General features: G+C 40.0%; 1 protein-coding gene across 1 annotated transcript in view; it reads right to left on the bottom strand.

The window, feature by feature from the left end:
* The window catches only part of LOC110161348 (regulator of G-protein signaling 8-like), a 17,806-nt gene extending 6,266 nt beyond the window's left edge, over positions 1-11,540 (bottom strand). Inside the window, exons 1-3 of the mRNA XM_020926078.2 lie at positions 11,465-11,540; positions 8,909-9,061; positions 3,282-3,341 (exon numbers count right to left, since the gene is read on the bottom strand). Coding sequence (XP_020781737.2) covers positions 3,282-3,341; positions 8,909-9,061; positions 11,465-11,540 — 289 coding nt within the window. The remainder of the gene's footprint in view (positions 1-3,281; positions 3,342-8,908; positions 9,062-11,464) is intronic.
* Between the last annotated feature and the right edge of the window lie 1,935 nt (positions 11,541-13,475).

The raw sequence follows: 13,475 nt of genomic DNA, 5'->3' as shown, positions 1-13,475 counted from the left end.
GTATATTAAGCTTTTCCCAAATCCCATAGGAAGAAGGACAATAATGTCTTTCCTCTTGATAAAATTCACCAAACATTCTCTTTGTTCCGGCTTTAAAACCTCGATCTCGGGAATTGTTGACAACACTGAATGTATGGCTCTTCGCTGATTGGCCGGTGCCCAGACTCGCACTTTCAGGGTTCTTGCAAACTGTCTAGTATATTCCTGACCTAGTCGGTGGAGAGAAATGAAATTGAGTGGAGTCACTAGGTGGCACCAGCCTGGCTACATCTTTATGTCCCTGTGGGGGAAATGCATTTTGAGAAAATGGCCTTTGAAATGACGGTCTCCTATAGAAATGTATGGACACAAGTTGATTAAATGAAATATTAATTAATTATCTTTCAGTGCAGAGTGGATGACGAAGAGACGAAACTGACCAAAAACCTGCAATGTCTTAGTGTCTTAATATTCCATTTTATGTCAATATATTTCACCGAAAAGCAGTACATTTTTAGACTCTCCACCAGGAAACTCTGTGTGGGTCATGTAGACCATTGTTTACTAAAGTCTGGGTCGCGACCCTCAGGTGGGTCACAGGAGATTTTTTTTGGGGGTCGCCTTGTCATGATCTGCATGTAGGTCTGATATCTACAGTTCTGACACATGAGAGACTGAGTGAGTCAGCGAGAAACATTTTGTCCTTATCATACGTTGTTCTTAGTGGGGTCAGTGTTTCTATTCTTACTCACAAAAATGAAAACAAAGCACAGAAACAGACTGAATGCTGCGTCTGATCTGCTGCTGCGTCTCCTCCTGCACCTGGACTGAAACACGCTACAAAAACAGACAGGTCCACCTATCTCATTAGAAATGCTGAAATGTTAAGACATGTTTTGTATAATTTCTAACGTTTTTGTAATTATTTTAGTGACTACTGTTGGTTCAATTGAATGTTGAAAAGAAAAAGAAATGTTCTACATTTATGTCCAAATAGGCGACTTATGGATCCTTTTATTTCTGCTTCAGTGACTGTTTTTCATTGTTTAAAACTTGAGTAATACTAATTGTTCAGAGAGACGATCACTCAGTCAACAATAAAATATCCTCATTCATGTTCAATAATGGTTAAATCCACATTTAGTTTGTGATGTACACAAAAATTATGATTGACTTGGTTGGAGAAGGTTTGTGGCTTTTAAAATATGGTTAAAAAAAAGTTTGGGAAACACTGAAATTTTATTGCTGCTGTCGTCCTTATGTTATTTTCCTCCTTCTTTATATAACAAACCCAAGATTCATTTATTCCGTAATGGAGCCTACAGTGCAAAGTCCTGCGCGGGTCCATTTTTGAAGACCCGCACCCGAGATTATATCAAACTTTTGTGCTGCATACGCCACGGACTGAACCAAGACTAAACCAGGACTAACCCAGGACAAACCAAGGACTGATTCCAGGATTGAACCAGGACTCACTGTCGGGACAGGTCCGGAGGTACGCCCTTGTAGACCGTTGGGTGACCGCAGACAAAAGAACCAGCACAGAACTCCGCGCCGTACGGAGGGGTTCTCTCTCTCTTAACTCTTTCCCCCATGAAGACGACATTTGACGACCCCCCTGTTTCCTTAATGACGACTTTTGACACCTCCGCTGTATCACTAAAGACGTGATTTGACGACCTTTAGAAATGGCTCGGTTTTTCACATTTAAACAGAGACTGTGATCGGTGGAGGCCACTACAACCCACACTAGACTGACCAATAGGATTCAAGGATATGTTTTCGCCGATTTTTTCCGAAGTTAATCGAAATAGTGACGATGGTAGCTTCCGGAAAAAACACAACACGAAACACGTGCAATGGAAAGATCGCGGCGCTGCGGCGCACAGTTTTAGAAATAATGAGGAGCGGACGTATTTTATGGATAAGTTTAGAGAAAGTGACTTTTATAGATTTCAAAGTGATGATGTTGAAGTTGATTATAAAGTGGAAAACAGCGATAGCGACGGACTTTCGGGGAGAAGATGAGAACGCCGCTGATGCGTCTGTGTGGAGTCCTGCGATATCCCAACAAACTATCTGAGCTTTATACTCGATTATGAACCAAAATTGCCCTGAAATCTGGATGTTTGCTCAGGCGAGTCCTTTAAAATATTTCAGTCTTTTTTTCCAAGATGCGATGTATAACAGAATCGCTACAGAAAAAACGCTTATGTGGAGCTCTGCACACGAGAAAATAACCAAGATGACAAATACTGGACACACACTGACGGGGAAGAGTTTTTATTATTATTATATTATATTATAATCAGCTAAATTAGTTGAATAAGTTAAATGAGTTGAACAAATAAAATAAGTTGAATAAGCTAAATGAGTTGAATAAGTTAAATGGAAAAAAATGTATTGGGTGCACACAGGTGTACAACAGGTAAAAACAGGTGCACACTTGGCTCTACTGTATCTGCTGATATGAAATCTGTTTAAATACTTTGACAAAGTATATTTTTTATTTTTTTATGAATATAGTACTCAGAACATGCAGATATCAGATGCTGAATGTAGTTTTTTGTTTTCGAGTTTGCACCTGACCAGGTAAACTCTAATTTTCAGTGAGCTGTTATACACCTATAAATGAGTTGAATCACATTTAAACATCCATAAATGAAGAGTTCAGAGTCTAAGGTTTCCAGAGATACAAATATGTCTGTGTTACAATTAAGTTCATGAGTGTAAAAATCATTTATAATCACTTGTGGAAGTCTGTTTTCTTTTATGCAGTTATGCTCTATGGGTAGAACTAGTAACATATGTATGGGTTGTTCCTAGTCGGCGTCCAGGGGGGAAAGAGTTAAGTCCGAGTTTAGTCCTGGTTTAGTCCTGGTTTAGCCCTGACCCAGCCGTGTGTAATTACTACCCGCCCGTAAAATTCCAGAAAGTTAAAACCAAGTGCAGGACCTGACGAAGATCCGCTGATCCAGACGTTGTCATTCATTAAGTGCAGTTTGGAGGTAAGAGTGCAGGCTTTGTCTCACTTTCTTTTTAGACGTGTGACTAATTTAATATAATAACACACACGGAGAGGTGCAGAGTTACGATGAATCACGGAAGAAAACAACACACAGTTAAAGCTGAGTGACAGTAATGACCCTGTTTTATATCCATCATCACGCACACATTAGAGGATGTTTTACTGCAGCTGTCACGTCTGTTTGAAACGTCTAAATATATCTGCAGTCAACGCTCAAGGACGTACATGTTTTCTATTGTGTTTGTCAGAAAAGTGAAATAAAATCTAAACTTACTTTTACACTGCAGGAGCTGATCGAACGACTCAGACCAAACCCACGATGTCGACCGGAGCCCTGGAAAAGGAACAAGATGAAAGTATACAGACGTACAAGACGGGCTGGTTTTAGCAGGAGGATCATTACCATGTACCGTTTAATGCACAAAAATTTAAATAAAAATACAAAAAAAAAAATAGAAATAGAACATAGAAAGGAGAAAGTGCCTGTTTGCAGTTACTTTGTTGAAATAAATGGATTAATTACATGGCGGGATTTTACTGTTTTCACATTTTTGGCTAAACCAGGACTAAAACCAGGACTAAAACCAGGACTAAAAGCAGGACTAAAACCAGGACTAAACCAGGACTAAACCAGGACTAAAAACAGGACTAAACCAGGACATAACTAGGACTAAAACCAGGTCTAAACCAGGTCTAAACTAGGACTAAAAACAGGACTAAACCAGAACTAAATTAGGACTAAAGTAGGACTAAAACCTGGACTAAAACCAGGACTAAACCAGGTCTAAACCAGGTCTAAAACAGGACTAAACCAGGTCTAAACCAGGTCTAAACCAGGACTAAAAACAGGACTAAACCAGGACATAACTAGGACTAAAACCAGGTATAAACCAGGTCTAAACTAGGACTAAAAACAGGACTAAACCAGGACTTAACTAGGACTAAAACCAGGTATAAACCAGGTCTAAACTAGGACTAAAAACAGGACTAAACCAGGACTTAACTAGGACTAAAACCAGGACTAAAACCAGGTCTAAACCAGGACTAAAACAGGACTAAAACCAGGCCTAAACTAGGACTAAAACCAAGACTAAACCAGGACTAAAACCAGGACTAAAACAGGACTAAACCAGGTCTAAACCAGGTCTAAAACCAGGACTAAATTAGGACTAAACTAGGACTAAAACAGGACTAAACCAGGACTAAACCAGGTCTAAATCAGGTCTAAACCAGGTCTAAACCAGGACTAAACCAGGACTAAAACCAGAAATAAAACCAGAAGTAAAACCAGGACTCAGACCAACCCACGATGTCGACCGGAGCCCTGGAAAAGGAACAAGATGAAAATTTACAGACGTACAAGACGGGCTGGTTTTAGCAGGAGGATCATTGCCACGTATGTAAATGCACACACAAAAAAAAATAAAAATCCAACAGAAATAGAAACAGAAAATAGAAAACAGAAAGTGCCTGTTTGTCTCTACCAGCATAAAAATGAAATGATTTGTATCTTTCTATTAATTCAAGGAATGTCTGTCTGTGTGTTTATTTGTTGGTTTGTTTGTTTGTTTGTCTGTTCCACACATAACTCTCGAAATATAGCGAAATATTCAGCCGAAAACAGTAACTGAGCAGCAAAAAGAAAGTTTGGAGTGAGCGAGAAACTTGTGAGGAACTGGCTGAAAGTGGGGATGGAGAACACATGGAAACCGGGAGGATGCACCATGAAAACTTTCCTGGAAGTGACTGGATGGATGGACAAAGCCTGGACTTCAGTGACACTGTCGGGATTCAGAAAGGCCAGAATAATTCTAACTGGAACTGATGCTGGCGCTCCGTTTACCTCTGGAGATCGCGGAGTTGCTCAAAAGTGACACAGAGGATGAAGAATTGAATGGATTTAGTGATTTGGAGTGAGATGGAGAGTTTGTTAAACTTGTTCTGTTCTGTTATTTATGTTATAGTTTATCTGAAGAACTGTTCATATGTGACGTTAACAGTCTGTTGTTCTCTCTTCTATTGTTATTACTAGAACTTGACTTTTAAGATGAAATTTCGGTTCCTGGTCTCTGATTTTATAAACAAAATCTCCCCCAAAAAGTGCGACTTATAGTCTGGAAAATACGGTAAACACTGATTGAAAAATTTCAACAACATCTGCATGTTTTCTCTTCTTTGGAAATATGTAATGTTAAACCTTTTCATATTAAAATAAATGTTTAATAATAGTTTTGCTTAAACACTGAATCCAGAACAAGCAAAATATAAAATAATAAACTAAAATTTAAATAAATAATGTCTCTATAGTCTATTTGTAGCCAGTGGGCCAACTCTAATACATATTTGACATGATCTCGCAGGTCAAATATAATTATATCGTGGACATTCTTTCTATGGATATGTCATTGCTCTACCTGGAATGTTCCACAGTGTGACATTAAACAGCTCAAACTTACATTTATTCAACTACAGGTGGTTTTATAGCTCAAAAATCCCTAGAAAAACAGGCATTCTGACTGTGAGCGGGGTCGCCTCTCCGCAGATCTGACCTGTAACTTGGTCTGGTTTGGTTTCCATGTCGATAAAAAGATTTAATACCACACTGTGAAAATTCTAGGTCTGGGTATCATTAAGGAGTTGCCGATACGATACATACCTCGATACACAGGCCACGATACGACACATATCTCGATACACTGCACTTTCGATTCGATATGATATATTTCAAATCGATTCGATACGGTTCAATAAAAAAATAAAGGCTAAATCGTGGCTGTGATACTAAAAGTGTTTGTTAAATTACTTCTAGTGCAAAGTTCATATGAAACACAAACATTTTAATCCTCAAAACAGTAAAAATGTCAAATGTGTCGCATAAATGAGTTTCCTTTTCACTCCACAAGCAACAAAACTGTAGCTGTAACAAAATAATTTAGTAAAACACACCTAAAAATACTCTTGGTGAAATATCGATACAGTAGCCCCCGATATTGATACTGTATCATCACATTAAACGATACGATCTATCGATATTCCGATATTTTTGCACACCCCTAGAAAATTCCAGACGAAGCGACAACATCTCCACAGAGAAAACCATCCGACAGACGCTCCATCAGAAAAGTTACACGATGCACCTTTAAATGTATCTGTTTACCGCACATGCAGTTTTCATTTTGTCTCGTTACGTTTGCGTTCTCGTTTACGTTCGTAAATCCTGCACACGTCTGAGCTGATCCTCCTCCCAAGAGCAGCTCTCACTCTGCCTCTGCCCGGGCTCTGCAGATTGTCACTTTAAGCGTCCCATCAGTGACACATGTCCAGAACCTGTCCAGACTCTGTCCAGTACGTCATGTGTGTGTGTGTGTGTGTGTGTGTGTGTGTGTGTGTGTGTGTGTGTGTGTGCGCGTCCACGGAGGAGCTGAATTATGAATGAGCCCATCCACAGCAGCAGACACACTCATGTACTTTGATCACCATGACCCACTTTCACCGAGGAGTTTGTCGAGAAGAAGAATATATAAAATACTACTACTACTACTACTACTACTACTACTACTACTAAATAATAACGATATTGTATTTCAACACACGTCCTTTTTAATGGACGTGGACGAGCTGAAGAGAGGAGGTAAGAGGGAAAGTGCGCTGAGCCGAGCACGTCTTATCTCTTAAAAAAACCCTTAAGACTCTTAGAATAAGCAGGTGTTTTGTCTGTTTTGTCTCGACGTGGAGGGACAGGACGGTTTCAAAGAGAGTCCAGACGCTCTTTCTCTTTCTTTTCTGCACACGACCAAACGAAAATCTCCCCAAGGCTGAGAAGCAACCGTCTAGAGCACAGGTGTCAAACATGCGGCCCGGGGGCCAGATCCGGCCCTCCAAGACCTTTAATCTGGCCCTCAGCTGATTTTCTACTAAAATATTTTAATCATATTTTCTATTAAAATATTGGTAATTTTCTGTGGTCCGCTTAGCATAGCAGCGTCTCCAGCGTCTCTGTACGTGGCCCCTCCCACCAGAGCAGCACAAATGAAGACTTGTCTCTTTCCAAACGCTCTTAAAGGACGATCGTTTTGACTGTTGACCGTGACACCCTCATCAGAAAAATGTCCAACATGAGAAAAGTGGAGCCAAGTGCAGGATTTTACAAGAAAAATTGACTTCCTGTTTGCATACAAGTTCATGTTAAAACATTGTGTTGAAATTGAATTTTTCTTCAAGTTTCAGGTTGTTCATAATATTATAATATTATAATAAGAAAGAGTTCATGAATTAAAAAAGATTTCTGTAATAGATTTGTGTTTCTCTGCACAAATATTTGAAATTATTGTTATTTTTGGGGTTTATATGACATGAGTTTTCTGATCCGGCCCCTTTAGGATCAAAGTCGGTTGGATACGGCCCCCGGACCAAAATGAGTTTGACACCCCTGGTCTAGAGAATCAAAAAACACCACAAATACATGAGTGATGATGTTCAGTATTTTGGTCATTCAGACTAAATCAGCACTGCAATAAAAAAAGTTATTGCAGTAAAAGTTCTGTTTGATTTGAACATGTTTAACTCATGTTCAGTTCCTTTAGTCAATAATACTGAGGACCACTCTACCTCTACAGTATTTGAGCACTTTTCAGACACTATTACTTGAGGAATACTTTTACTGACTGTCCAAAACTCCATCATAAAGACTTTGACCAGTCCTCCACACTTTTTAATGAACTTTATGGACTAATTTGGGTGCTTCGTATGTTTTCTTGTCTCCAGGTTTTCTTTTTAACTATGGACTGAATGATTTTTGTGTCTAAAATAGAAAATAAATAAATACTGAAGTAACAGGAACTCTAAGTCAAGTCATTTTATTTTTATACCACATTTAGGGCGCTTTCACACTGCTAGTTCGATTATTTGGTCTGCAACAGGGAATAAAATTGTTTTTAAGTAGTCTATAGCCTATAGACTCCAGTGTGGTCCTTTCAAACTGGCAAATTAACCAAAATTGGTCCGATTGACGTATTTCCAAGGCTCCTGCGCACAGCGGGCTCGACTGCACGTTGCTCTGGGACGCTGAGGCTCTCCCGCACGTCAGACCTCTTGGAAGTGAGGTCGAATGCAACCGTCTCACCCAGTGGCCTTCCCAGGGAGCCTCTCTGTGGGGTACGGATGGTGCAGGCAGGTCTATTCCCACCAAGAAGAAGCTGGCCTCTGGCTCCCCGGGGCAGGGGAGCTCGGAGTCGCAAACCTACGGACGTCAAGACCCAACCCCGGCTTATGATGCATTTTGAATAGTTTGTTTTTGACCTACTGTCTATGGTTTGGACCTGACTTTGTGTTTGTACCAGAGGGATCACACCGGAGTCAAGCGGACCGAGATCTCCAAAAAAGAGGTGGTCTCGGTCTTCTCGGCTTGATTTAGAGCGGATCTGAGCGCAACTGAAGCTTTCACACCAACAAAAACAAACCGAACTAAGAGCTTTTGGTTCAAATGGAACTTCTGGTGCGTACAAACTGCTATAGGTTTGAAAGAACCTTAAAGGGATGATTCAGAGTCATTTCATCTTAGAGTCCTTTTGCACCATGACCTCTACATTAGATCTGTAGACCACTGCTGCTGGATAACAAGTTGGGTGTAATTGACAACCAAATTTTGAGAAATTGGGACAAAAATCTGATGCAAACTGATGATAAAGGAAATGCGCAACCTTAGAAAAGAGGGAATATAAATCTAAGGGAACCTACTGTAGGGCTGTGGGAACATAGGCACGCTCCTACTACACCAACCGTTTGTTTACTAACCAGCTACTAACTTGTGTCAAACCAACCAAACATGCACCGCGTACATTTATACACAACAGACAATATAGATGAACTAAAGATCGTGTTCAAATATACAGAAACACTTACATGTCATGGGTGGTGCGGCTGCAGTTGTAGCTTTCCGAGCTGCGGTGAACTCAGCTGACGGTCCCTGTGTGGGAGCGTGAGACAGTGGCTCTGCAGGTTGGAGCGCGTTTTCGAGTGAAGAAACAGGTTTGGTCTGAACTCTATTGCACTGCACTGTAAAGCACACCAGCCCCACAGAGTGTATAAGGGACAGGCAAACAGCTCGTGAACCCAAGAATGCATCTGTTTAGATCTTATCTGCGGGGTAGGGCTGCAGAATTAACGGTAATTAAGAGGAAATAATCAAAATGCATTGGGTCTGACAGACACTCAAGCTGCTTTAAATTAAATTTTTTGCATTGTACCTGATTTTTTGTGTCTTAAAAAGCCCAGAAGCTATTTCCTGATCTATTTTATGTTTCCTCATCACAAACATACCTGGAGTTGTGGGGTTTTTTTTGTTTTTGACGTAGCCAGACTAAAAATAAAGCGTAACTTAAACGTGTGAATGAAACAAAACACGACAAGGTATGTTTCTGATGAGACTCTAACACGCTTTAAAGCTCACAAGAGGCAATGTTGCGTAATATGGAATCTTTAACCCTTCCTTAACCGTAACCTAATCTTATTTATAACCCTGTTCGTAAACTTCAAGAGTCTTTTGTGCGGCATTTTACACTGTCTGGGAACTACAGACTAAAGTTGGATAGTAGCTGTATTACTGACACATTCACAGAAATGTTTACCGTGTATTGCCTCTGTTCAAATACACTAATGAATACATAAATAAATGCCTTTAATGAGCAGTTGTAGCAGACGTTAGTGTGTGTGCAGAACGTCCGGACACATGAGCCTGACTGGACACTGAGCGAGGAGCCTGCTCACTTCTCTCAGCTCTACTCTGCTCTCGCTCATACACTCCTTTTACAAAGACATGCTTTTATACACATGAATCTGACCTGGTATTGCAGGTTAAAGATACAGAACACAGAAAAAGGCAGGCAGCCCTGTGATGAATGTTGGATACTCACAGATGACATGCCCTTCCAAATACTAAACCTTGCTTGTTTAAAAGGAGATTAGATCACAACAGAACCTGAGGTGTTATAGCCACCGTACTGAGAACAGTGAGTTTTGTTCACTCTTATGAAAAGGCCAAAAGTGTGAGGAAAAGCCACAGATGCATGTGTAAAAGTGCAAACAACATGATCACTGATCTGAGGTCTGCTGTGAGGAGGACACTGCTCCTGTGCTCGCTGAAGTGGACTGTTTATTACTCAAATATGATCAGTAATTTGAATAGATTTTTTCAGTTCAAGATCAAACCTTGGACTGAAAATAAGACTCTATTAAACTAAATAATAGACCACGTCTTCTTCATTCTGGGAAACAGTTATCTTTAGTTCTGCAATACACTTCTGAGTTTGAAGTTTTTCTCTGAAAGTACTCCAAGCTTGCCCTAAGACTGGAGTGTAAGTACTTTAAGGTCAGTTCAATGTTTATGAATGAACGTTAGCCTGAAGAGAACAGGTCATAGGACTTTCTGTCTTCTGTGGAGGGTTAACAGGCTGAATGCAGTCTCCATACGACTTGAACAATCTATTAGCCACACCAGCCTGGTCTTATCTGTAAATATCCTCCACCCTTTGATGGTTTCCTCCTCCTTACAGGAGTTCAGGATTAAACACAGTACATCTACAGTGTTGTGTGGATCTCTTTGTTGGTCTGGGTGCAGTGGATTCTGGAGCAGAGCTGTACATTTCTGTTTTTATGGTTTCAAACTGAACCTGAATCAGCAGTGACTCAGAAGCCTCCACACTCTGCCCTGTGGGCACCACAAAGAAAGGAGGTTTTAAAAAGACACTTTGTGGAAAAACACCTATTAGGACTCAGACTATTACCATTTCATCCTTTGCACTTTATACTGTTTTGTTGTAACTGTATATTGTTCTGATATATGATCTTGTATTTGATGTGTGCACTACCTGTCAAAGGTTTGGAGACAATTTTTCATGTAATGATCTGCTGTCTTTTTTTCGTGACTATTTCCACTGAAGACTTCCCCACTCTGAATGAACATGAGGAATGTTGCAGAAATGTGTGAAATAACAAAACACAATTTAGATTTCATATTCTTTATATATAATATACACTAGTATAATGTGACAGCCGGTACAAGTTGCTTTGCACTCGTGGTTTGCACTGATGAACCCCGACGTGGCACAGGTGTCAAGTGAAAACCATTTCAGGAGACTTCATCATGAAGCTCACTGAGAGAAGGTCAAGGGTTTGTGGGGCTGTCAACAAAGCAAAGGGTGGATATACTTCAGCAATCTGAATCTGAAATATTGAACTCATTCAGAGGAATTTCACTTTTCTTTGCTACATAATTCCATAGATTTGGCTTCATATATTTGATGTATTCAGTTTGAATCAACAGTGTGCAAAGACAAAAAACACAAATGAGAGGGTTTGACTGATCATGTGCACATTCAACACTGACTTCATCTGGAGCACATGGAGGACCTCATAAGTGGAAAGTGAAATAAACTCAGTGTAAAGTGGACACTGACTCACAGAGCAGGTGAACAGCAACAGCAGACAGTTCACTCTGACAAAGCAGAGTGTAAACTAGAGCTTTGAGCTTTGTCATTTATGCAGAGTAAATCAGTAAGACTTCTGTAGTATGTTAGCTACTAAAAAAAACTTTATAGTCTAGTGGTATTTTCCAGAGGAAGTACTTTAAAAAGGGTTTTTCACTGCATGTAGCTCAAATGACGTTTCATATTACTTCACTGTCACTGTCATGATTGTTATCAGGAATATTATTACTATTATTACTATTGTTAAAATGGAACATTGTTCATCTAAAAAAAACATGATACTTAAATCAGTAAATTAGGAGAAACTGGTAAATTCTCTCCAAAATATCCCCCAGACTTAACCTGACTCGTGCCAGAGTGATCTGTGTGTCAGTGTGATTTGAGTTCTACACATGATCAAGGTTCTCACTGAAAGAGCTCGGAAAACACAGAACATCACGACGACTATTTGAATCTGTTTAGGCAAAGCGTCACAACAGTGGAACAAGATGAAAAATCAAACTTGAGTTCCGTCCAGATGAGAGAAAAGCACCGACATGAGCCTAACTCCGACTGAAGTGCACCTGTGTTTGTTTGTTTGTTTTGGTTCAGCTGGCGCCTTTGGCTTCTGCCCAAACCTCAGCGCTGCGTCGTGATTGGTTCCTCCTGCTGCTGACTCAGTACCTGGACAGGTGGGTGTAAACCTGCAGTTTCACCGTGACAGCCTACGGTGCAAATTGGATCCCACAGTGCATCACATTCTACAGTGATTTACTGTATTGTGTGTCAAGTGTCTGCAGTCACCAGCAGTTTACCTCAAAGCTCTGATATAAGCACAATGTCACAGTTTGTACTGAACAGCAGAGCGCTCTTCTGATCCTCATGTTTTATAACAGCAATTTCTTACACTGTGTTCTCCGAAAAATGTCTACTCTGTTCTTTATTTATTATTCCAAAACTCCAGACTCTGAATCATACATGTGGGTTTAGACAGAAACAGGAAATTATGAACCTGTTTCTGTTGCTCTTTTTTTAAATTTTTTTTTAATGTTTATTAAGGACATCACAATTGCATTAGACAAGCCAGATGCATTGCTTTGAGTGCAAGTTTTCAACACCTGTCCATATAAAAATATAAACTACACGCATAAAAACAGAGAATACAAGACACATAAGTTACGTACAGATAAAATATATATGGATGCATTTTTGATTGGAAACATACAATAATTAAAATTTCCTTTTAAATTTGTTGTTGTTGGTTTCCAGTTTTAAATGAGCTGGTAAACCGTTCCACAGACTGGCCCCTTTAACTCTTTCCCCCATGAAGACGACATTTGACGACCCCCCTGTTTCCTTAATGACGACTTTTGACACCTCCGCTGTATCACTAAAGACGAGATTTGACGACCTTTAGAAATGGCTCGGTTTTTCACATTTAAACAGAGACTGCGATAGGTGGGGCCACTACAACCCACACTAGACTGACCATTAGGATTCAAGGATATGTTTTCGCCGATTTTTTCCGAAGTTAATCGAAGTAGTGACGATGGTAGCTTCCGGAAAAAACACAACACGAAACACGTGCAATGGAAAGATCGCGGCGCTGCGGCGCACAGTTTTAGAAATAATGATGAGCAGACGTATTTTATGGATAAGTTTAGAGAAAGTGACTTTTATAGATTTCAAAGTGATGATGAGGGTGATTATAAAGTGGAAAACAGCGATAGCGACGGACTTACACAGAGTGAAACTTATGAAGATGAGAATACAGCTGATGCGTTTGTATGGAGTCTTGCGATATCCAAACAAACTATCCGGGCTTTATACTTGATTATGAACCAAAATTGCCCTGAAATCACTCGTGGAAGTCTGTTTTCTTTTATGCAATTATGCTCTATGGGTGTAGCCCTAGTAACATATGTATGGGTTGTTCCTAGTAGGCGTCCAGGGGGGAAAGAGTTAAAAGAGAACGAGGACTGACCAAGAGTTTGTCCTGTACCTAG

Source organism: Boleophthalmus pectinirostris, unplaced genomic scaffold, assembly GCF_026225935.1.
Source record: "Boleophthalmus pectinirostris isolate CB_2022bp ecotype Guang Dong unplaced genomic scaffold, ASM2622593v1 HiC_scaffold_7, whole genome shotgun sequence".
Classification (NCBI taxonomy): Eukaryota; Metazoa; Chordata; class Actinopteri; order Gobiiformes; family Gobiidae; genus Boleophthalmus; species Boleophthalmus pectinirostris.
Note: the sequence above shows the minus strand (reverse complement) of the source record. Positions and strands in the feature narration are given on the sequence as shown.